The sequence below is a fragment of the Entelurus aequoreus genome, linkage group LG07 (assembly GCF_033978785.1).
Source record: "Entelurus aequoreus isolate RoL-2023_Sb linkage group LG07, RoL_Eaeq_v1.1, whole genome shotgun sequence".
In the NCBI taxonomy this organism is placed as follows: Eukaryota; Metazoa; Chordata; class Actinopteri; order Syngnathiformes; family Syngnathidae; genus Entelurus; species Entelurus aequoreus.
Window position 1 is genome coordinate 82794846 of NC_084737.1, and position 24933 is coordinate 82819778.

General features: G+C 37.6%; 1 protein-coding gene across 2 annotated transcripts in view; it reads right to left on the minus strand.

The window, feature by feature from the left end:
• Nucleotides 1–2176: 2176 nt before the first annotated feature.
• Nucleotides 2177–24933, minus strand: part of plxnb1a (plexin b1a) — a 221369-nt gene continuing 198612 nt past the window's right edge. Inside the window, exons 31-39 of one of the 2 annotated variants that reach the window (XM_062054642.1) lie at nt 24442–24545; nt 21511–21595; nt 18866–19038; nt 18640–18800; nt 14119–14266; nt 13905–13969; nt 9806–9881; nt 9533–9607; nt 2177–5466 (exon numbers count right to left, since the gene is read on the minus strand). In XM_062054642.1, the coding sequence (XP_061910626.1) occupies nt 5362–5466; nt 9533–9607; nt 9806–9881; nt 13905–13969; nt 14119–14266; nt 18640–18800; nt 18866–19038; nt 21511–21595; nt 24442–24545 (992 nt within the window). In that variant the 3' untranslated portion in view covers nt 2177–5361. The remainder of the gene's footprint in view (nt 5467–9532; nt 9608–9805; nt 9882–13904; nt 13970–14118; nt 14267–18639; nt 18801–18865; nt 19039–21510; nt 21596–24441; nt 24546–24933) is intronic. The other variant, XM_062054643.1, reaches the window with a different exon arrangement.

Sequence of the window (24933 nt, forward strand, 5' to 3'; positions counted from 1 at the left end):
AAAGTACGTATAGCTATTAGGTCTTTTTAAGTAAATAAAATAAATAGACACAGGGATAGAAAACGCACTATTATGCATTTTTAACGTTTCTTATGCCTCACTGGTTTTAGTCTTAATGTTTTATGGCCAAGCTTTTATCGTTTTAAATAGGACTGCGAACTGTAAAACTTTAAGACAGGGGTGTCCAAACTTTTTCCACTGAGGGCCGCATTCTGAAAAATCAAAGCAAGCGGGGGCCATTTTGATATTTTTTATTTTAAAAACCAATACAATATATGTATAAAAAATATACATTTAGGCCTCCACTCAGACTTGATCCCGGGGACCCCAAAAGGTTTTGGTCAAAAAAAAAATTACAAATGTGTCATTATTTAGTATTATTATTATTATTATTATCATTCAAAGTTTAAATCTCTAGAGCAGGGGTCACCAACCTTTTTGAAAGCAAGAGCTACTTCTTGGGTAGTGATTAATGCGAAGGGCTACCAGTTTGATACACACTTCAATAAATTGCCAGAAATAGCCAACATGCTCAATTTACCTTTAACTCTATGTTATTATTAATAATATATGATATTTACACTTAATTGAACGGTTTAAAAGAGGAGAAAACACGAAAAAAATGACAATTAAATTTTGAAACATAGTTTATCTTCAATTTCGACTCTTTAAAATTCAAAATTCAACCGAAAAAAAGAAGAGAAAAACTAGCTAATTCGAATCTTTTTGAAAAAATTAAAAACATACATTCTACACACAATACCCTATAACGACAACGTGAAATGGAATTGTTTCTTTTTTGTCCTCGAAATTCTACACACAAGACCCTATAATGACAATGTGAAATGGAATTAGGACCACTAAAGTTGCTCCGCTGCTGTGATTTTACGCGCCTTCAAAGAAAACAACCACTGTGCCGCAACACCTCGGAAAAAAACACAGACACAACTTCCTCTAACTCCCAGTACGAATATCGTAGAGACACGAAACAAAAACCTCTATGTAGGTCTCACTCAGGACTACCACTGGACAAAAGTATTGGGACACCTAGGACTAGCACCAGCCAAAATGCGGACCCGACCAACGCTGCTTGCAGCTTTAATTCCATGAGAGTTTTGCAGTGGCACAGGCACGTCCGTGTGCTATATATAGACACTTAAACATGCAAAACGTTTCCCTGGCTCGTTAGTGCGTGCTGATTTTAGAAATAATGTACGCTTCACTGCACATTTGATACGTCACCATGTTGCTGAACATGGTATAATTCTATCAGTGTTGGGTTTCGGCAGCACAGGCGTGCATTCGCTCTTTAATAATGTTCCCAGGGCTCCGTGTACGTGCAGGCTGCTTTGAAACATAATGTACATGTCATTGTACGTCTAAAGCAGGGGTGGGCAATTCATTTTTACCGGGGGGCCGCATGAGCAACCCGAGCACTGCTGGAGGGCCACACCAACAATATTTCAATTAAATTTTGCTTAAATTATTTTTGATATACCGTAAGAAAAAGAAAAAAAAAAAAAATCATTTCATTTAACCTAACTTAACTTTATACAAAAGCAGATTTTAACACTGTCTTACACAACACTTCCTGGTGTATAATACAATGCAAAAATGTCAATTTCTGTCACTTTATCCTGCATCCTCTTTAAAAGTCCAACATTTTTCCCCCGTCAGATTTGGACAACCATCTGTTGTCACACCTGCCAGCTTGTCCCATTCCAGTCCTAACATGTCCAAACACGCATTTACCTCTGCGAACAAGTCATTGCCTGTGGTTGTCTCTTTAATTGACTGCATGGCTGCCAGCTCCTCCATGATTTGAAAGTCTGCAGTTATCCCACGTAAGAAGATGAGCAGCTGGGCGGTGTCACGTACATCGCAGCTCTCATCCAAAGCCAGCGGAAAACAGTCAAAAGTCGGCCGTTCTGTTCTTCAGCTGAAGCTCCAAGTTTCCAGCGATGGTCTCAACCCGCCTCGTTACAGTGCGTCGGGAGAGTGACACGGAAGAAATACAAATAACGCTTTTCAAAACAAAAGCAGCACCGTTGTATTGCACACTCGACATAGATACTTTTTTATCGCATTTTTGGGGGAAATTTATTTGATAAAAGCCAACAGCAAGAATAGACATTTGAAAGGCAATTTAAAATGTCTAAAGAATAGTGAACAACAGGCTGAATAAGTGTACGTTATATGAGGCATAAATAACCAACTGATATGTTAATGTAACATATTATGGTAAGAGTCATTCAAATAACTATAACATATAGAACATGCTATACGTTTACCAAACAATCTGTCACTCCTAATCGCTAAATCCCATGAAATCTTATACGTCTAGTCTCTTACGTCAATGACATCAATAATATTATTGGATATTTTACGCTAATGTGTTAATCATTTCACTGAGTATAAGTCGCACCCCCGGCCAAACTATGAAAAAAACTGCCACTTATAGTCCGAAAAATACGGTACTCACCGTGTATTGTCAACATTTGAGGTTCAAGTTTGACACACAATAAGACAAATTATGTAGCTTATTAGCTTGCTCTTCTTCTTCTCTTTCCTCATAGGGAGAGGAGTTGCTGCCTCTAGTGGCCAAATGTGTGAAATACACTTTCACACGCTGAAAACATGTCAAATATGAAGAAAAAGACACGGTGTTAATAAGTTAAACAGCAGTGACTTATAATCTTTGCAATCTTTGTTAGAACTGGGAACACTTTATTGCGTCACATTCAGCCTTTGTTAGGTTTTTGAAGACTTAAAGTCAGAATGATTTAGCAACAGAGTGTATCTACTGTACAAGAATCCACGGTCACAACAGTTAAAGAGCCACGTTGCATCCACGCTACAGGAAGCACTAAAATGTTTATGTACAAATTCAATGCTTGCAACATCCTTAAGCAGTACCGAATATTTAAAACAAATAAAAATAACAATTACAGTGAATTTGACTTTTTTTTAAGTCACAGCAATATAACACACGGTAAAAAAAAAAAAAAATGCATTTTTTTTTTCCTTAAAAAGAAAAAAAGTACCAAATGACATGGAAGGGCGACTAAATCAAAATACGCTTACAAACATAAGCAATTAAATAAATACAAACAACAAATAAATTAAATTTTTAAACGCTAAAGAGCCAAAGGTACCTTCATCAAGCTATCGTAAAACGACGTCACAATCGGCTCATTTTCAAGCCAGCTGTTTTTGCCCAACATTTAAACCACATTTGCAGCAAGAATGAGTATTTTGCACAGAACTTGACTGTGACAAGGAGGGGAAATAAATGCAGTGTACTTTGGCACGGAGGTGCTTTGTGCTAAATGCTAACAGCAACAAGAAAAAGCGGTGTTCTATAAAAACAACACGTAATAACTAGAGATGTCCGATAATATCGGCCTGCCTAAATTATCAGCCGATAAATGCTTTAAAATGGAATATCGGAAATTATCGGTATTGTTTTTTTTTATTATCTGTATCGTTTTTTTTGTTGTTTTTTTTTAAAATTAAATCCACATAAAAAACACAAGATACACTTACAATTAGTGCACCAACACAAAAAACCTCCCTCCCCCATTTACACTCATTCACACAAAAGGGTTGTTTCTTTCTGTTATTAATATTCTGCTTCCTACATTATATATCAATATATATCAATACAGTCTGCAAGGGATACAGTCCGTAAGCACACATGATTGTGCTGGTCCACTAATAGTACTAACCTTTAACAGCTAATTTTACTCATTTTCATTCATTACTAATTTCTATGTAACTGTTTTTATATTGTTTTACTTTCTTTTTTATTCAAGAAAATATTTTAAATGTATTTATCTTATTTTATTTTATAAATTTTTTAAAAAAAAGGACCTTATCTTCACCATACCTGGTTGTCCAAATTAGGCATAATAATGTGTTAATTCCACGACTGTATATATCGGTATCGGTTGATATCAATCAATCAATCAATATTTATTTATATAGCCCTAAATCACAAGTGTCTCAAAGAGCTGTATCGGTATCGGTTGATATTGGTATCGGTAATTAAAGAGTTGGACAATATCGGAATATCGGGAAAAAGCCATTATCGTACATCTTATCGGCCTGCCGATATTATCGGCCGATAAATGCGTTAATTATCGGTATCGTTTTTTTCATTATCGGTATCGTTTTTATTTTTTTACTTATTTTTTTTCAATTAAATCCACATAAAAAACACAAGATACACTTACAATTAGTGCACCAACACAAAAAACCTCCCTCCCCCATTTACACTCATTCACACAAAAGGGTTGTTTCTTTCTGTTATTAATATTCTGCTTCCTACATTACATATCAATATATATCAATACAGTCTGCAAGGGATACAGTCCGTAAGCACACATGATTGTGCGTGCTGCTGCTCCACTAATAGTACTAACCTTTAACAGCTAATTTTACTCATTTTCATTCATTACTAATTTCTATGTAACTGTTTTTATATTGTTTTACTTTCTTTTTTATTCAAGAAAATGTTTTTGAATTTATTTATCTTATTTTATTTTATTTTTTTTTAAAAGGACCTTATCTTCACCATACCTGGTTGTCCAAATTAGGCATAATAATGTGTTAATTCCAGGACTGTATATATCGGTATCGGTCGATATCGGTATCGGTAATTAAAGAGTTGCACAATATCGGAATATCGGATATCGGCAAAAAGCCATTATCGGACATCCCTAGTAATAACCGTTCACAAATAAAAACATTGGTTTTTTTAAGACGACCCTTCAAGCCCGTTGTTATGATTTCCAACATAAACCTGAAAAAACAATGAATAATAAAAATAGCTTTTAAAGAACTCAATCTTGTTTGGACCTTTTTTTTAACAGGGCGGGGGGGAAGACTGATGAGTTTAACAGATCTCACACGGGACGGATTGTTTTTTGGGGGGATTCCGAGCTAAACAATGAATCTGATGGATAAATGATATGAGAATGTTGTGGTTCTGCATTTGAGTAAGAATGATTGAAAGCTGATTGTTAAGTTCCAGTTCCTTGTAAGACTTTAGTAACATTGCGGGAGCCCCTCAAGTCACTTCATCTTCCTCCTCGTCAACCTAAACTCCCACCGTAGTTGCTCCTTTCAGGACTGTTTGCAGGAATGTTCAGCGTTGTCGTCCATCCAGATCCACCGAGCAGTCGTCCCTTGGACAAAACGGGTCGTCTTGTTTGTGCGCCACAAAAAAATGCCTTCTTTTTTTTTTCTATTTTTGTGTATAAATGGTTCTGTCTTTTTTTAAGGAGGCCGGGGTCTTTTTTCTCTCTCCCTTCAACGTCTTTGTGGCGACAGGGAGAAGGTATGGCGACGCATGTGAGGTCATAGGTCAGTGACTTTGTTTTCCACGGCGGCGGCGATCTGTTGCAGCCGGTAGCCCAGCTGCATCTTCTGGGCGGTGCAGTCGTCCTCCAGGGCGGTGATGATCTGACGGTGGACAGAAATTCTTATTTGAAAATGGAAAATAAAAGAAATAGTACATCACTTTAAATGTTAGTTGGTTTTTTTTCTGTTATAGTGCGAGTCAAGCATGTGATACAACCGAAAATCACACTAAAAAATGTACAAACAAAAACTATACAAATAGACATGTCTGATAATATCGGGCTGCCGGTATAATCGGCCGATAAATGCTTTAAAATGTAATATCGGAAATTATCCGTATCGGTTCCAAAAAGTAAAATGTATGACTTATGAAAACGCCGCTGTGTACACGGACGTAGGGAGAAGTACAAAGCGCCAATAAACCTTAATATCTACATAATATCTACGGCTTTTCACACACACAAGTGAATGCAAGGCATACTGGGTCAACAGCCATACAGGTCACACTGAGGGTAGCCGTATAAACAAGTTTAACACTGTTACAAATATGCGCCACACTGTGAATCCACACCAAACAAGAATGACAAACACATTTCGGGAGAACATCCGCACCGTAACACAACATAAACACAACAGAACAAATACCCAGAACCCCTTGCAGCACCCCCCAACCCCGCCCACCTATGAAGCCGCACCGCTTGATGGATTGTCGGCGCATTTATAATAGGAGTATTATTATGGTGTGTGTATAAGGTAAGACATTATCTGGTGTTTTGTTTCGCAATATTATGCAAAAGCAACTTTTCTTACCTTCTGGTACATGCTGATCTGTATTTGGGATCTGCATAAATTCTGAAAAGTTGCGCGCGTTCGCCTTTGTAGTCCATGCCAACACCGTAGTGGATAAGCTTCTTCTTTTTCTCTATCTTCTTGTTATGTGACATTCATCCTCCACTGTTGCCATTTCTAATATAAAGTAGTGTAAAGTTCTTACTTATATCTGTCAGTAAACTCGCCATGAAAGCGCTAAAACATACCGGTGTAGTGAGTTTACATTATTCACCCAAGGAACTTTAGTTATTAGAGAGTTCCGGTCGGACGCTTTTTCACGGGACACATTTTTCTTGTTTCCGGATGAGGAGATGCTGCTCCGTTATTGATTGAAGTAAAGTGTGAATGTCATTAAAACAGTTAGCGCCATCTTTTGACACTTCTTCCACTCCCGTCCTTGCACGCTACACCGCTACAACAAAGATGACGGGGAGAAGACGCTGTCGAAGGTGAGCCACGTGAATAAGACCCGCCCACAAAACGGCGCATGCTGAAGCGACTGTCAGAAAGCGGCTTGAAGATGATGTGTAAAACATCATCTATGCAACATTTTGAGCAAAGAACCAGCATTACATGTTATGTCTCGATTACTGTAACGTATTATTTTCGGGCCTCCCTATGTCTAGCATTAAAAGATTACAGATGGTACAAAATGCGGCTGCTAGACTTTTGACAAAAACAAGAAAGTTTGATCATATTACGCCTATACTGGCTCACTTGCACTGGCTTCCTGTGCACTTAAGATGCGACTTTAAGGTTTTACTACTTACGTATAAAATACTACACGGTCAAGCTCCTGCCTATCTTGACGATTGTATTGTACCATATGTCCCGGCAAGAAATCTGCGTTCAAAGAACTCCGGCTTATTAGTGATTCCCAGAGCCCAAAAAAAGTCTGCGGGCTATAGAGCGTTTTCTATTCGGGCTCCAATACTCTGGAATGCCCTCCCGGTAAAAGTTAGAGATGCTACCTCAGTAGAAGCATTTAAGTCTCATCTTAAAACTCATTTGTATACTCTAGCCTTTAAATAGACTCCCTTTTTAGACCAGTTGATCTGCCGTTTCTTTTCTTTTCTTTTCTACTCTGCTCCGGGGTGGACCGCTAGCCTGTCCATCAGATGGGGACATCTCTACGCTGCTGACCCGTCTCCACTCGGGATGGTTCCCGCTGGCCCCACCATGGACTGGACTTTCGCTGATGTGTTGGACTTTCACAATATTATATCAGACCCACTCGACACCGAGGATGTCGTTGTGGCTTGTACAGCCCTTTGAGACACTAGTGATTTAGGGCTATATAAATAAACATTGATTGATGATTGATTGATGTAGACCACAAGGAAGTCTTTTACATTCAGAAAACAATAATTAAAGCTGCAAGCAACGTTGGTCGGGCCCGCATATTTGGCAGGTGCTAGTTGCTGAAGGATGTCAATCTATGAAATCTAGGTCTAAGTGAGACCTACATAGAGGTTTTTGTTTCATGTCTCTAAGACGTTCCTACCGGAAGTTACGAGCAGTTTTGTCTGTTTTATTCCTAGGGGGCGCTATAGCGCAATTTTGAGTTTTGGGGTTCGGTTTTTTTATTTGATCGCAATTTCCGCCAGTCCTGATGTGTGTAAAACGTTTGGTGAGTTTTGAAGTATTTTAAGGGGGTCAAATTACAGCTCAAAGAGGCAAAAATTAGTGTTTTTATGAAACTTTTGTTTTGAAGGGGTGATTGCCAACTTCCTGTTGACTGAAGGATGTCAGTGTATGAAATCCAGCTCTAAGTCAGACCTACATAGAGGTTTTCGTTTCATGTCTCTACGATATTCGTACTGGGAGTTAGAGGAAGTTGTGTCTGTGTTTTTTTCCTAGGTGCTGCGGCACAGTGGTTCTTTTCTTTGAAGGCTCGTAAAATCAAAACCGTAGCACTTATCAAAACTCTTTGAGTATCCGTCAATCAGAAGGGTTCAATGTCTCTCCTGTAGTAGTTTGAAGCCGAAACGACAAACGCGCTCAGAGGAGATAATGTTTGATGTTTGGTGACCGCTTTTTACAAAAATTTTGTTTTGAAGGGGGGATATCAAACTTCCTGTTGATTTTTGCTGAAGGATGTCAATCTATGAAATGTAGGTCTAAGTGAGACCTACATAGAGGTTTTTGTTTCATGTCTCTAAGACGTACAAGCAGTTTTGTCTGTGTTTTCCTCTGAGGAGCAGTTTTGTCTCTGTTTTATTCAAAAATTGCGCTAGAGCAATTTTTTAGTTTTGGGGTTCGTTTTTTTTTATTAGATCGCAATTTCCACCAGTCCTGATGTGTGTGAAAAGTTTGGTGAGTTTTGAAGTATTTTAAGGGGGTCAAATTACAGCTCAAAGAGGCAAAAATTAGTGTTTTTAGTACACGTTTGTCTTGAAGGGGAAATTGCCAACTTCCTGTTGGTTTCTGCCCGAGGATGTTGAATTATGAAATGTAGGTCTACGTCAGACCTACATAGAGGTTTTTGTTTCATGTATCTAAGACGTTCCTATCGGAAGTTACAAGCAGTTTTGTCTGTGTTTTCCTCTGAGGAGCAGTTTTGTCTCTGTTTTATTCAAAAATTGCGCTAGAGCGCAATTTTGAGTTTTGGGGTTTGTTTTTTTTATTAGATCGCAACTTCCACCAGTCCTGATGTGTGTGAAAAGTTTGGTGAGTTTTGAAGTATTTTAAGGGGGTCAAATTACAGCTCAAAGAGGCAAAAATTAGTGTCAATTTTGTCTTGAAGGGGAAATTACCAACTTCCTGTTGGTTTTTGCCCGAGGATGTTGAATTATGAAATGTAGGTCTAAGTCAGACCTACATAGAGGTTTTTGTTTCATGTCTCTACGACCTTCCTAGTGGGAGTTACAGGCAGTTTGTTTTTGTTTTTTCCTAGGGGGCGTTAGAGCGCAATTTTGAGTTTTGGGGTTTTGTTTTTTTTATTCGATGGCAATTTTCGCAGGTCCTGATGTGTGTGTCAAATATGGTTGAGTTTTGAAGCATGTTAAGTGGGTCAAATTGCAGCTCGAAGAGGCGGCCGGTATAATAATAATAAACCTTACAATAACAATAGGTTCCTTTTGTCCCATTGCAAAAGGACTCCCTTTGGGATTCCTTTGACAATGGGTCGTGCGGACCCTAATAACATGACTCCTTTAATGTGCCCTATAATCCTGTGCACCTTATATATGAAAAAAGATAAAAAAATAGACCATTCATCGGCAGTGCGCCTTATAATCCGGTGCGCCCTATGGTCCGGAAAACACGGCAATTAAACATATTGTACTTTCCAAATGTACACTCATGCTTGCATCCGTTAAAATAACGTGTCACTCACTTGATCGTAGTACTTGTTGATGTACTTGTACAGCTCATGCAAAGCCACCAGGAAGTTGACCTCCCCTGCGTAGTTCTGTGTCAAAACAGAGAAGAAGCATCATGGAGGGGAAAGAGGCACATTGGTTATCATCCATTATTCATCCTCAAGTCTGGTATACGACTCAAAGGGGGGGGGGGGGGGGTAACAACAACAAAAAGCCCATGGATAATTCATGGGGGTTCTATGTAAGAAAAACATCTCGTGACGTAGCAAGGCGGAAAGGTAACGTACACGGGAGAGCTCCGCTAGAGCCGAGTTCATCTCCTGGTCACTGGCTGAGATGGTCTGACGGATGTCTGCGTAGTACCTGGAACACACATGCTCTGTTGTAGTCATTGTACATACATAACAGCCTGTTTCAATGTCGGGCTAAAACAGCCTTATGCCGGTCACACACTGTTGTGGGACGGCCACTACACCAGAGTGGCACCGTATTTTGCAGACTATAAGTCGCAGTTTTTTTCATAGTTTGGCCGGGGGTGCGACTTATACTCAGGAGCGACTTATGTGTGAAATGATTAACACATTAGCGTAAAATATCAAATAATATTATTTAGCTCATTCACGTAAGAGACTAGACCAGGGGTCACCAACGCGGTGCCCACGGGCACCAGGTAGCCCGTAAGGACCAGATGAGTAGCCCGCTGGCCTGTTCTAAAAATAGCTCAAATAGCAGCACTTACCAGTGAGCTGCCTCGATTTTTTAAATTGTATTTATTTACTAGCAAGCTGGTCTCGCTTTGCCTGACATTTTTAATTCTAAGAGAGACAAAACTCAAATAGAATTTGAAAATCCAAGAAAATATTTTAAAGACTTGGTCTTCACTTGTTTAAATAAATTCATTAATTGTTTTACTTTGCTTCTTATAACTTTCAGAAAGACAATTTTAGAGAAAAAATACAACCTTAAATATGATTTTAGGATTTTTAAACACATATACCTTTTTACCTTTTAAATTCCTTCCTCTTCTTTCCTGACAATTTAAATCAATGTTCAAGTAAATTTATTTTTTTTATTGTAAAGAATAATAAATACATTTTAATTTAATTCTTCATTTTAGCTTCTGTTTTTTCAACAAAGAATATTTGTGAAATATTTCTTCAAACTTATTATGATTAAAATTAAAAGAAATTATTCTGGCAAATCTAGAAAATCTGTAGAATCAAATTTGAATCTTATTTCAAAGTCTTTTGAATTTTTTTTTAAATTTTTGTTCTGGAAAATCTAGAAGAAATAATGATTTGTCTTTGTTAGAAATATAGCTTGGTCCAATTTGTTATATATTCTAACAAAGTGTAGATTGGAATTTTAACCTATTTAAAACATGTCATCAAAATTCTAAAATTAATCTTAATCAGGAAAAATGATTAATGATGTTCGTTCCATAAATTATTCTTTTAATTTTTTCAAAAAGATTCAAATTAGCTAGTTTTTCTCTTCTTTTTTTTCAGTTGAATTTTGAATTTTAAAGAGTCGAAATTGAAGATAAACTATGTTTCAAAATTTAATTGTAATTTTTTTCGTGTTTTCTCCTCTTTTAAACCGTTCAATTAAGTGTGAATATCATTAATTATTAATAATAACATAGAGTTAAAGGTAAATTGAGAAAATTGGCTATTTCTGGCAATTTATTTAAGTGTGTATCAAACTGGTAGCCCTTCACATTAATCACTACCCAAGAAGTAGCTCTTGCTTTCAAAAAGGTTGGTGACCCCTGGACTAGACGTATAAGATTTCATGGGATTTAGCGATTAGGAGTGACAGATTGTTTGGTAAACGTATAGCATGTTCTATATCAGTGTTTTTCAACCTTTTTTGAGTCAAGGCACATTTTTTTGCGTTAAAAAAATGCGGAGGCACACCACCAGCAGAAATCATTAAAACATGAAATTCAGTTGACAGTAAAAAGTTGTTGTCACAATTGTTGGATATGACTTTAAAGCATAACCAAGCATGCATCACTATAGCTCTTGTCTCAAAGTAGGTGTACTGTCACCACCTGTCACATCACACCCTGACTTATTTTGACTTGTTTGCTGTTTTTCTGTGTGTAGTGTTTTACTTCTTGTCTTGCGCTCCTATTTTGGTGGCTTTTTCTCTTTTTTTGGTATTTTCCTGTAGCAGTTTCATGTCTTCCTTTGAGCGATATTTCCTGCATGTACTTTGTTTTAGCAGTCAAGACTATTTAAGTTGTTTTTATCCTTCTTTGTGGGGACATTGTTGATTGTCATGTCATGTTCGGATGCACTTTGTCTTTGCTCCACAGTAAGTCTTTGCTGTTGTCCAGCATTCTGTTTTTCTTTACTTTGTAGCCAGTTCAGTTTTAGTTTTGTTCTGCATAGCCTTCCCTAAGCTTCAATGCCTTTTCTTAGGGGCACTCACCTTTTGTTTATTTTTGGTTTAAGCATTAGACACCTTTTTACCTGCACACTGCCTCCCGCTGTTTACGAAATCTACCACCACCAGGTGTGAATGAATGATGGGGTTTTAACATGTAAAGCAACTTTGGGTACTTAGAAAAGCGCTATATAAATCCCAGGTATTATTATTATTATCTACAAAGCAATTAGCTACTGGCTGCCACCTACTGATATGGAAGAGTATTACACGGTTACTCTGCCGAGCTCTAGACAGCACCGACACTCAACAACAACACATCATTTGCAGACTATAATTACTGCTTTGCAAAAAATATTTTTAACCCAAATAGGTGAAATTACATAATCTCCCACGGCACACCAGACTGTATCTCACGGCACACTAGTGTGCCGCGGCACAGTGGTTGAAAAACACTGGTTTACGCAATCGAGACTAAGTTGTGCGGACGCTATCCTTCTATGTGGAGACGTTGTTGATTGTCATGTCATGGACGGATGTCCTTTGTGGACGCCGTCTCTGCTCCACACGCTGTAAGTCTTTGCTGTCGTCCAGCATTTTGTGTTTTGTTTACTTTGCAGCCAGTTCAGTTTTAGTTTCGTTTTGCATAGCCATGCCTAAGCGTCAAAGCCTTTTCTGAGCGGCACTCGCCTTTTGTTTATTTTTGGTTTAAGCATTATATACCTTTTTTACCTGCACGCTGCCTCCCGCACCACACGCTGTAAGTCTTTGCTGTCGTCCAGCATTTTGTTTTTGTTTAATTTGCAGCCAGTTCAGTTTTAGTTTCGTTTTGCATAGCCATCCCTAAGCGTCAATGCCTTTTCTTAGCGGCACTCGCCTTTTGTTTATTTTTGGTTTAAGCATCAGATACCTTTTTTACCTGCACACCGCCTCCCGCACCACACGCTGTAAGTCTTTGCTGTCGTCCAGCATTTTGTTTTTGTTTAATTTGCAGCTAGTTCAGTTTTAGTTTCATTTTGCATAGCCATGCCTAAGCTTCAATACCTTTTCTTAGCGGCACTCGCCTTTTTTTAAATTTTATGTTTAAGATTTAGATACCTTTTTACCTGCACGCTGCCTCCCGCACCACACGCTGTAAGTCTTTGCTGTCGTCCAGCATTTTGTTTTTGTTTAATTTGCAGCCAGTTCAGTTTTAGTTTAGTTTTACATAGCCATACCTAAGCGTCAATGCCTTTTCTTAGCGGCACTCGCCTTTTGTTTATTTTTGGTTTAAGCATCATATACCTTTTTTACCTGCACAGTGCCTCCCGCACCACACGCTGTAAGTCTTTGCTGTCGTCCAGCATTTTGTTTTTGTTTAATTTGCAGCTAGTTCAGTTTTAGTTTCATTTTGCATAGCCATGCCTAAGCTTCAATACCTTTTCTTAGCGGCACTCGCCTTTTGTTTATTTTTGGTTCAAGAATTAGATACCTTTTTTACCTGCACACTGCCTCTCGCTGTCGTTTGCATATTGCGATCATGACACGACGTGTTCCCGACATCTACAAAGCAATTAGCTACCTGCTGCCACCTACTGATATGGAAGAGTATTACACGTTTACTCCGCCGAGCTCTAGACAGCACCGACACTCAACAACAACACATTATTTGCGGATTATAACTACTGGTGTGCAAAACATATTTTTAACCCAATTAGGTGACATTATATAATCTCTCACGGCACACCAGACTGTATGTCACGGCACACTAGTGTGCCGCGGCACAGTGGTTGGAAAACACTGGCTTATAAAGCAGACATGTTTGCTATCCAACAAAGCTTGAAGTCATCACCAGTGTCGTGTGCAGCAGACAGCAGTGATGAGCAGTCTGCTTTGAGAGCATCCATGCATGGAAGCCTCGCAGACAATCGTCTACACACTGTCTGGCCCTGACAGATTGTCCCTGCTTCCACCGCACCGTGCCCCGGGTCAGCGGCCTACAACATGTCCTACCTCTCCACCATCTGCTTGTAGCGCGGGATGTCTCTGGCGTACAACAACTTGTTGATAGGGGAGTCCTGTAACGGAGACAAATTGGGGGAAAAGGTGTCCTAATGTCAGCCCAACAGGTAACACTGATCTCATTAGGTCGTGTTTCACACCGAGCACGATGATGCTGATATAAAGTAGCAGCTCCTTTAAGATTGTGGGCTGACGATTAGCTCACCCGTCCCAGTTTGTGGTCGGCGATGGTGCAGGAATCCATAAAAGTCTGGGCAATGACAAACAGCACCGCGTCCACATGGTCCGACGTCTGCACGTTGAAGATGAACTGCGGATTCTTCAGGATGTTGATCCAAAATCGCAGCGGCAGGCTGTTTGGTGCCGCAAACACATCCCAAGTTATTATGTTTCAAAAGGAAAACACGGTTTCTCACCAAAGATAAACAAGCAGCTTCGTTAAAGGCTAGGGATGTCCGATAATGGCTTGTTGCCAATATCCCGATATTGTCCAACTCTTTAATTACCGATACCGATATCAACCGATATATGCAGTCGTGGAATTACCGGTAACACATTATTATGCCTAATTTGGACAACCAGGTATGGTGAAGATAAGGTACTTTTTAAAAAAATTAGTAAAATAAGATAAATAAATTAAAAACATTTTCTTGAATAAGAAAGAAAGTAAAACAATATAAAAACAGTTACATAGAAACTAGTAATGAATGAAAATGAGTCAAATTAGCTGTTAAAGGTTAGTACTATTAGTGGAGCAGCAGCACGCACAATCATGTGTGCTTACGGACTGTATCCCTTGCAGACTGTATTGATATATATTGATATATAATGTAGGAAGCAGAATATTAATAACAGAAAGAAACAACCCTTTTGTGTGAATGAGTGTAAATGGGGGAGGGAGGTTTTTTGGCTTGGTGCACTAATTGTAAGTGTATCTTGTGTTTTTTATGTGGATTTAATTAAAAAAAATGTTTTTAAATAAATAAAAAACCGATACCGATAATGAAAAAAACGATACCGATAATTTTATTACATTTTAACGCATTTATCGGCCTATAATATCAGCAGACCGATATTATCGGACATTTCTAGTTATTACTAGGGATGTCCGATAATGGCTTTTTGCCGATATCCAAAATTCTGAAATTGTCCAACTCTTTAATTACCGATACCGATATATACAGTCGTGGAATTAACACATTATGCCTAATTTGGACAACCAGGTATGGTGAAGATAAGGTACTTTTTTAAAAAAATTAATAAAATAAAATAAAATAAATAAATTAAAAAAATTTTCTTGAATAAAAAAGAAAGTAAAACAATATAAAAACAGTTACATAGAAACTAGTAATGAATGAAAATGATTAAAATGAAGTGTTAAAGGTTAGTACTATTAGTGGAGCAGCAGCACGCACAATCATGTGTGCTTACGGACTGTATCCCTTGCAGACTGTATTGATATATATTGATATATAATGTAGGAAGCAGAATATTAATAACAGAAAGAAACAACACTTTTGTGTGAATGAGTGTGAATGGGGGAGGGAGGTTTTTTGGCTTGGTGCACTAATTGTAAGTGTATCTTGTGTTTTTTGAGTTGATTTAAAAAAAAAAAAAAAAAAAATAAATAAAAAAGATACCGATAATAAAAAAACCGATACCGATAATTTCCGATATTACATTTTAACGCATATATCGGCCGATAATATCGGCAGGCCGATATTATCGGACATCTCTATTAAAAGCCTACTGAAATGCATTTTTTTATTTAAACGGGGATAGCAGATCCATTCTATGTGTCATACTTGATCATTTCGCGATATTGCCATATTTTTGCTGAAAGGATTTAGTAGAGAACATCGACGATAAAGTTCACAACTTTTGGTCGCCGATAAAAGAAGCCTTGCCTGTAGTGGAAGTAGCGTGACGTCACAGGTTGAAAGGCTCCTCACATTTCCACATTGTTTACACCAGCAGCGAGAGCGATTCGGACCGAGAAAGTGACGATTTCCCCATTAATTTGAGCCAGGATGAAAGATTTGTGGATGAGGAACGTGAGAGTGAAGGACTAGAGTGCAGTGCAGGACGTATCTTTTTTTCGCTTTGACCGTAACTTAGGTACAAGCTGGCTCATTGGATTCCACACTCTCTCCTTTTTCTATTGTGGATCACGGATTTGTATTTTAAACCACCTGGGATACTATATCCTCTTGAAAATGAGAGTCCAGAACGCCAAATGGACATTCACAGTGACTTTTATCTCCACGACAATACATTGGCGAAGCACTTTAGCTACGGAGCTAACGTGATAGCATCGGGCTTAACTGCAGTTAGAAACAAAATAAATAAGCCCCTGACTGGAAGGATAGACAGCAGATCAACAATACTACTATCAGGAGACACCGAACCAAACACTGGACATGTAACTACACGGTTAATGCTGTGACGCCTGTCAAAGCCAAGCAATGCTGTTGCTAACGACGCCATTGAAGCTAACGTCAGAGCTATGATAAAAACATTAGCGCTCCACCTACGCCAGCCCTCATCTGCTCATCAACACCCGTGCTCACCTGCGTTCCAGCGATCGACGGCGAGACGAAGGACTTCACCCGATCATCGGTGCGGTCGGTGGCTAGCGTCGGATAGCGCGTCTGCTATCCAAACCAAAGTCCTCCTGGTTGTGTTGCTGCAGCCAGCCGCTAATACACCGATCCCACCTACAGCTTTCTTCTTTGCAGTCTCCATTGTTAATTGAACAAATTGCAGAATACTGTGGAATTTTGCGATGAAAACAGAGCTGTTTGTATCGTGATTCAATGTGTCCGAATACTTCCGTATCAACCATTGACGTCACGCGCATACGTCATGTTTAGCGGGACATTTAGAATGTCACTTTATAAGTTAACCCGGCCGTATTGGCATGTGTTGCAATGTTAAGATTTCATCATTGATATATAAACTATCAGACTGCGTGGTCGCTAGTAGTGGCTTTCAGTAGGCCTTTAAAGTAACGCATATACACTACCGTTCAAAAGTTTGGGGTCACATGTAAATGTCCTTATTTTTGAAGGAAAAGCACTGTACTTTTCAATGAAGATAACTTTAAACTAGTCTTAACTTGAAAGAAATACACTCTATACATTGCTAATGTGCTAAATGACTATTCTAGCTGCAAATGTCTGCTTTTTGGTGCAATATCTACATAGGTGTATAGAGGCCCATTTCCAGCAACTATCACTCCAGTGTTCTAATGGTACAATGTGTTTGCTCATTGGCTCAGAAGGCTAATTGATGATTAGAAAACCCTTGTGCAATCATGTTCACACATCTGAAAACACTTTAGCTCGTTACAGAAGCTACAAAACTGACCTTCCTTTGAGCAGATTGAGTTTCTGGAGCATCACATTTGTGGGCTCAATTAAACGCTCAAAATGGCCAGAAAAAGAGAACTTTCATCTAAAACTCGACAGTCTATTCTTGTTCTTAGAAATGAAGGCTATTCCATAAAATGGTTTGGGTGACCCCAAACTTTTGAATGGTAGTGTATATATATATATACAGTCACGATCAAATGTTTACATACACGTGTAAAGAACATCATGTCATGGCTGTCTTGAGTTTCCAATCATTTTTACAACTCTTATTTTTTTGTGATGTAGTGATTGGAGCACATACTTGTTGCTCACAAAAAACATTCATGAAGTTTGCTTCTTTTATGAATTTATTATGGGTTTATTGGAAATGTGAGCAAATGTGCTGGGTCAAAAGTATACATACAGCAATGTTAATATTAGAGATGTCCGATAATATCGGCCGGCCGATATTATCGGCCGATAAATGCTTTAAAATGTAATATCGGAAATTATCGGTATCGTTTTTTTTTTATTAAATCAACATAAAAAACACAAGATACACTTACAATTAGTGCACCAACCCAAAAAACCTCCCTCCCCCATTTACACTCATTCACACAAAAGGGTTGTTTCCTTCTGTTATTAATATTCTGCTTCCTACATTATATATCAATATATATCAATACAGTCTGCAAGGGATACAGTCCGTAAGCACACATGATTGTGCGTGCTGCTGCTCCACTAATAGTACTAACCTTTAACACTTCATTTTACTCATTTTCATTCATTACTAGTTTCTATGTAACTGATTTTATATTGTTTCACTTTCTTTTTTATTCAAGAAAATGTTTTTAATTTATTTATCTTATTTTATTTTATTAATTTAAAAAAAAAAGGACCTTATCTTCACCATACCTGGTTGTCCAAATTAGGCATAATAATGTGTTAATTCCACGACTGTATATATCAGTATCGGTATCGGTTGATATCGGTATCGGTAATTAAAGAGTTGGACAATATCGGATATCGGCATAAAGCCATTATCGGACATCCCTAGTTAATATCGGACATCTCTAATGTAAACTTTACCGCTGCCGGTATTTCTCCCTATAATTTCATTGTGATATTTTCAGAATGTGTTCTTTTTTCTATTTCTGGCCAAAGCAAGACAAAGAAAACAATCTGAAGTTGTCTTATTTTTTAGTTTTAATGCCATGATTTTAATAGTCCATGATTTTCCTCCACGCGGCCCCTGAGCTAAAATGAGTTTGACACCCCTGATCTAGCAATTGTATTTCCCCTTTTCTCCACCCTGTGTTCCGTCCAAGCATCCCTGCACATCAAGTGCCTCCACACAGCGTGCTCGTTATTACCTGTTGGTTTTCCAGATGTGGATGGTCTCCGCATCGGTGATGTTGTGATTCAGAGCCTGCTCATCCAACATGTCAAAAAAGTATTTGACAGCCAGGGGGACGGGACGGCTGGTGCTGAGGATGGCCGTGAACAAATCGTCCACGAACTTCTGCAGCGTGCCCTGAAGATGGTGAATGAATAAGAAAAATGTCAACATCAACAGAGAACTGGTATGTGGCACATTACCTTCATGGAGAGAAGGCGAGTCAGGTAGATCTCGGGGATGGCCTTGGCTCTCTCCCCGCCCTTCTCCCTCACACTGCCCCGCCTGTGCTTGGGCAGCTCAGACTCCTCGCTGGCTTTCACCAGATGCCATAACTTAACCCCTCCTTCCTCGCCGTCGTCCAGCATGGGAGTCTCTGATGGTAGGCGAGAAACAACACATCCACCATTACTGACGCTGTCTCCTCTAGTGCACTGGTCCCCAACCTTTTTGGAGCTGCGGACCGGTCAACGCTTGAAAATTTGTCCCACGGACCGGTGGGGGAGGTGTATTTAATTTTTTTTTTTTTTACATAAATAAATACAATCATGTGTGCTTATGGACTGTATCCCTGCAGACTGTATTGATCTATATTGATATATAATGTATATATTGTATATATATTGTAAAAAAAAAAGGATATATTGTGTTTTTTATGTTGATTTCATTTAAAAAAAAAAAAGTATATATTGTGTTTTTTATGTTGATTTCATTTTTTTAAAAAAAAGTATATATTGTGTTTTTTATGTTGATTTCATTTAAAAAAAAAAAAAAGTATATAGTGTTTTTTATGTTGATTTCATTTAAAAAAAAAAGTATATATTGTGTTTTTTATGTTGATTTCATTTTAAAAAAAAAGTATATATTGTGTTTTTTATGTTGATTTCATTTTTTAAAAAAAAAGGATATATTGTATTTTTTATGTTGATTTCATTTAAAAAAAAAGTATATATTGTGTTTATGTTGATTTCATTTAAAAAAAAAAAAGTATATATTGTGTTTTTTATGTTGATTTCATTTAAAAAAAAAAGTATATATTGTGTTTTTTATGTTGATTTCATTTAAAAAAATAAAAAAAAGTATATATTGTGTTTTTTATGTTGATTTCATTTAAAAAAAAAAAGGATGTATTGTGTTTTTTATGTTGATTTCATTTAAAAAAAAAAAGTATATATTGTTTTTTATGTTGATTTTATTTAAAAAAAAAAAAAAAAAAGTATATATTGTGTTTTTTATGTTGATTTCATTTGAAAAAAAAAGTATATATTGTGTTTTTTATGTTGATTTCATTTAAAAAAAAAAAAGTATATATTGTGTTTTTTATGTTGATTTCATTTAAAAAAAAAAAGGATATATTGTGTTTTTTATGTTGATTTCATTTTTAAAAAAAAGTATATATTGTTTTTTATGTTGATTTCATTAAAAAAAAAAGTATATGTTTTTTATGTTGATTTCATTTAAAAAAAAAAAAGATATATTGTGTTTTTTATGTTGATTTCATTTAAAAAAAAAAAAAAAAAAGGATATATTGTGTTTTTTATGTTGATTTCATTTATAAAAAAAAAAAAGTATATATTGTTTTTTATGTTGATTTCATTTAAAAAAAAAAAAAAGTATATATTGTGTTTTTTATGTTGATTTCATTTTTAAAAAAAAAAGGATATATTGTGTTTTTTATGTTGATTTCATTTTAAAAAAAAGTATATATTGTGTTTTTTATGTTGATTTCATTTAAAAAAAAAAAAGGATGTATTGTGTTTTTTATGTTGATTTCATTTAACAAAAAAAAGTATATATTGTTTATGTTGATTTTATTTAAAAAAAAAAAAAAAGTATAGTGTTTTTTATGTTGATTTCATTAAAAAAAAAAAAAGGATATATTGTGTTTTTTATGTTGATTTCATTTAAAAAAAAAGTATATATTGTGTTTTTTATGTTGATTTCATTTTAAAAAAAAAAAGGATATATTGTGTTTTTTATGTTGATTTCATTTTAAAAAAAAGTATATATTGTGTTTTTTATGTTGATTTCATTTAAAAAAAAAGTATATATTGTGTTTTTTATGTTGATTTTATTTAAAAAAAAAAGTATATATTGTGTTTTTTATGTTGATTTCATTTAAAAAAAAAAGTATATATTGTGTTTTTTATGTTGATTTCATTTTAAAAAAAAAAGTATATATTGTGTTTTTTATGTTGATTTCATTTTTTAAAAAAAAGGATATATTGTGTTTTTTATGTTGATTTCATTTTTAAAAAAAAGTATATATTGTTTTTTATGTTGATTTCATTTAAAAAAAAAAAGTATATATTGTTTTTTATGTTGATTTCATTTAAAAAAAAAAGGATATATTGTGTTTTTATGTTGATTTTATTTAAAAAAAATTAAAAAAAATAAGGATATATTGTGTTTTTTATGTTGATTTCATTTTTAAAAAAGTATATATTGTGTTTTTTATGTTGATTTCATTTAAAAAAAAAAAAAGATATATTGTGTTTTTTATGTCGATTTCATTAAAAAAAAAAGAAGTATATATTGTGTTTTTTATGTTGATTTCATTAAAAAAAAAAAGTATATATTGTGTTTTTTATGTTGATTTCATTTTAAAAACAAAGTATATATTGTGTTTTTTATGTTGATTTCATTTAAAAAAAAAAAAAAAAAAAAAAGGATATATTGTGTTTTTTATGTTGATTTCATTTTAAAAAATAAAATAAAATAAATAAATAAATAAATTCACTGCGGCCCGGTGGTTGGGGACCACTGCTGTAGTATACTAATAACATCATGTCAAACAGCGACCTCGTCTGGTTATTTGGACTCACTACTAGAATGTTCCGCAACTTACTCTCTCCAGGCATGTAGTCGTGGCTGTCATGGAGGTGATTTTTGGTGTTTCTTGGGACGAGAGCGACCGTTGACCCATCTGGGACCTACGCCCGAAAAAAGGACACAATTACCCTTTATATGTACATAACCCCAAACCAGGTGTGTAAATGGTAAATAAAAACAGAATGCAATGATTTGCAAATCCTTTTCAACTTATATTCAATTGAATAGACTGCAAAGACAAGATGAAGTGAATTATATTTATATAGCGCTTTTCTCTAGTGAGTCAAAGCGCTTTACATAGTAAAACCCAACATCTAAGTTACATTTAAAGCAGTGTGGGTGGCACTGGGGGCAGGTGGGTAAAGTGTCTTGCCCAAGGACACGACGGAAGTGACTAGGATGGCAGAAGCGGGGATCGAACCTGGAACCCTCAAGTTGCTGGCATGGCCACTCTACCAACCGAGCTATACCGCTTGAACGATATTTAACGTTCGAACTGGTCAACTTTTGTTATTTTTTTGCAAATATTAGCTCATTTGGAGTTTGATGCCTGCCACATGTTGCAAAAAAGCTGGCACGAGTGGCAAAAAAGACTGAGAAAGTAGAGGAATGCTCATCAAACACTTACTTGGAACATCCCACAGGTGATCGGGCTAATTGGGAACAGGTGGGTGCCGTGATTGGGTGTAAAAGCAGCTTCCATTCACAAACAAGGACGGGGCGAGGGTCACCACTTTGGCAACAAATGCGTGAGCAAATTAAGTTGAAGAACGACATTTCTCAAGCAGCTATTGCAAGGAATTTAGGGATTTCACCACCTGCGGTCCGTAATATCATCAAAAGGTTCAGAGAATCTGGAGAAATCACTTCACGTAAGGCAGAAAAACCAACATTGAATGCCCGTGACCTTCCATCCTTCAGGCGGCACTGCATCAAAAAGCCACATCAGTGTGTGAAGGATATCACCACACGGGCTCAGGAACACTTCAGAAACCCACTGTCAGTAACTACAGTTGGTCGCTACATCTGTAAGTGCAAGTTAAAACTCTCCTATGCAAAGCAAAAGCCATTTATCAACAACACCCAGAAATGCCGCCGCCTTAGCTGGGCCCCGAGCTCATTTAAGATGGACTGATGCAAAGTGGAAAAGTGTTCTGTGGTCTGACGAGTCCACATTTCAAATTGTTTTTTTGGAAACCGTGGACGTCGTGTCCTCCGGACCAAAGAGGAAAAGAAACATCCGGATTGTTCTAGGCGCAAAGTGTAAAAGCCAGCATGTGTGATGGTATGGGGGTGTATTATATATATTATATATATGTGAGGAGGCGTGGCCTGCGGAGCTGCAGCGAGGCGGGGTGTGCCGGGGCCGGCTCCGAGATCGGCGACAGGTGCGTAGATGGCCCACCTGGGCGCAGTTGTCTGATCACCTGTCACTCTACAAAAAGCCTGTCATGTCCGTCATTGGTGGTCCGAGGAACCCGGAGGTGTTAGACCTCCACAATTTGCCCTTTTGTAGAGTGACAGGTGATCAGACAACTGCGCCCAGGTGGGCCATCTACGCACCTGTCGCCGATCTCGGAGCCGGCCCCGGCACACCACGCCTTGCTGCAGCTCCGCAGGCCACGCCTCCTCACATATATATTGTATTATATATATTATAATTGTCTATTAGTGGCCAAGACATGGGTAACTTACACATCTGTGAAGGCACCATTAATGCTGAAAGGTACATACAGCTTTTGGAGCAACATATGTTGCCATCCAAGCAACGTTACCATGGACGCCCCTGCTTATTTCAGCAAGACAATGCCAAGCCACGTGTTACATCAACGTGGCTTCATAGTAAAAGAGTGCTGGTACTAGACTGGCCTGCCTGTAGTATGTCATTATGCAAAACCAACTTTTCTTAACTATTGGCTTTTGTGTGTTTGGGATCTGCTTAAGTCCCAACAATTTCAAACCAAACCACGGAGGCACGGCGGGGATATTTATAAAACAATCTTGCCTTCCTTCATTCTTCCTCCAAACGAGCTGTTTGGAATTTGCCCCAATTGTGACGTCAGCGGATTATCCATATGTGGTAGATATTTACCCAAATTGCTTCATGCGATTCCAAAATTTGCAGTCAAGAAGCTCCTTATTTGTCTCTACCCTCACGTTGCGGGGCAGACTGGCTCGTGCATGCACATGCATCCTCCGCTGTTGCCATTTTTAATACACAGTAGCCTAAAGCATATGGAGGCGCCAAGAAATACAACATAGATGACAGATGTCAGAATAATTGTATCTAAATGATCACAAAACTGTTGTGTTACATTGAGTTCAGCTCGCCCTGCTGTCTTTGATCATGCCAAGCAGAAGGCTTGTAAAACTCCACTGTGTAGGATGGGGAGCGACATGAAGGCGTCCGTTTCTTTGATGTATTGTCATCCACAGAAAGACATTGTCTTGACCCGAGATCTACAAAGCGGAGAGGAAGCAGGACCCGACGGAAGCTCCAGGCACCTTTTCTTTGAACTGTATCAAAGGCGATGGCTGTTTACGACCCCCCTCCCTTAGAAACAGCTGTTGCCATGTAATCAGGGAAAGTCCAAATAAAAGAGGAGGCGTACAATTTTCCCTCCGAGCGTGGTGGAGACGTTTCTCCTCAATTGAGCCAAATTTAATTCTGTCTGTGTTTAATTCCTTGCTTCTTGTCTTGTTTAATAGATGTCATCATTGTTTGAACCTGACAGACACAGTCAAAGTGGGGGCACGTAAGTAAGACCTCCCACAAAATGGCTTCATACTAAAGAGAGGGTCAGAAAGCATCTTAAAAACGGCCCGTAAAACATAATCTGTGCAAAATTGTGACCAAAGTACCAAAAAAACTAAACAATTGGAGAAGTTTTAAAATGGAGAAAAACGACGGCTTTAAAAGTCTGCAAGTGGAAGAGACGACACTGACCTTGTAGTGCTGCAATGTATTGAGACGCTTCCAGGAGCCCTGCACCACCGAGGTCAGGTCCTCATCTGACAGGATCAGGTGACCAGCCACACCTGAGCGCCACTCTGGATAGAAAAATAACGACCGCCGTTTCTCCACATGCTGAAATATTTGCCTCTATTGTGTACATGTTTACTTATTCATCTGCTATTGTAAACACCTCCCAGAGCTCTTAACCCAATTCCAACAAACAGTCAAGTGTATTGCAATTAGGGATGATACTCCAAACCGCTTTTCCCGGTTGTTTGATAAGAAAAGAACCGAGTCCTCGGACTCGAATCCCTTTTTGAGAACCGGTACCCGTTATCAAGACCACTATAGTAAAGGAAAAGAGTTGATTCTTTATTCGAATCCCGTCCCGACCAGAAATGCTCCGTGTGACATCACAAGAAATGACGTCACGTAGCTCAGTCATTAGGCGCAGATAGCGAAAGCAGGAAAAACAATGGACTG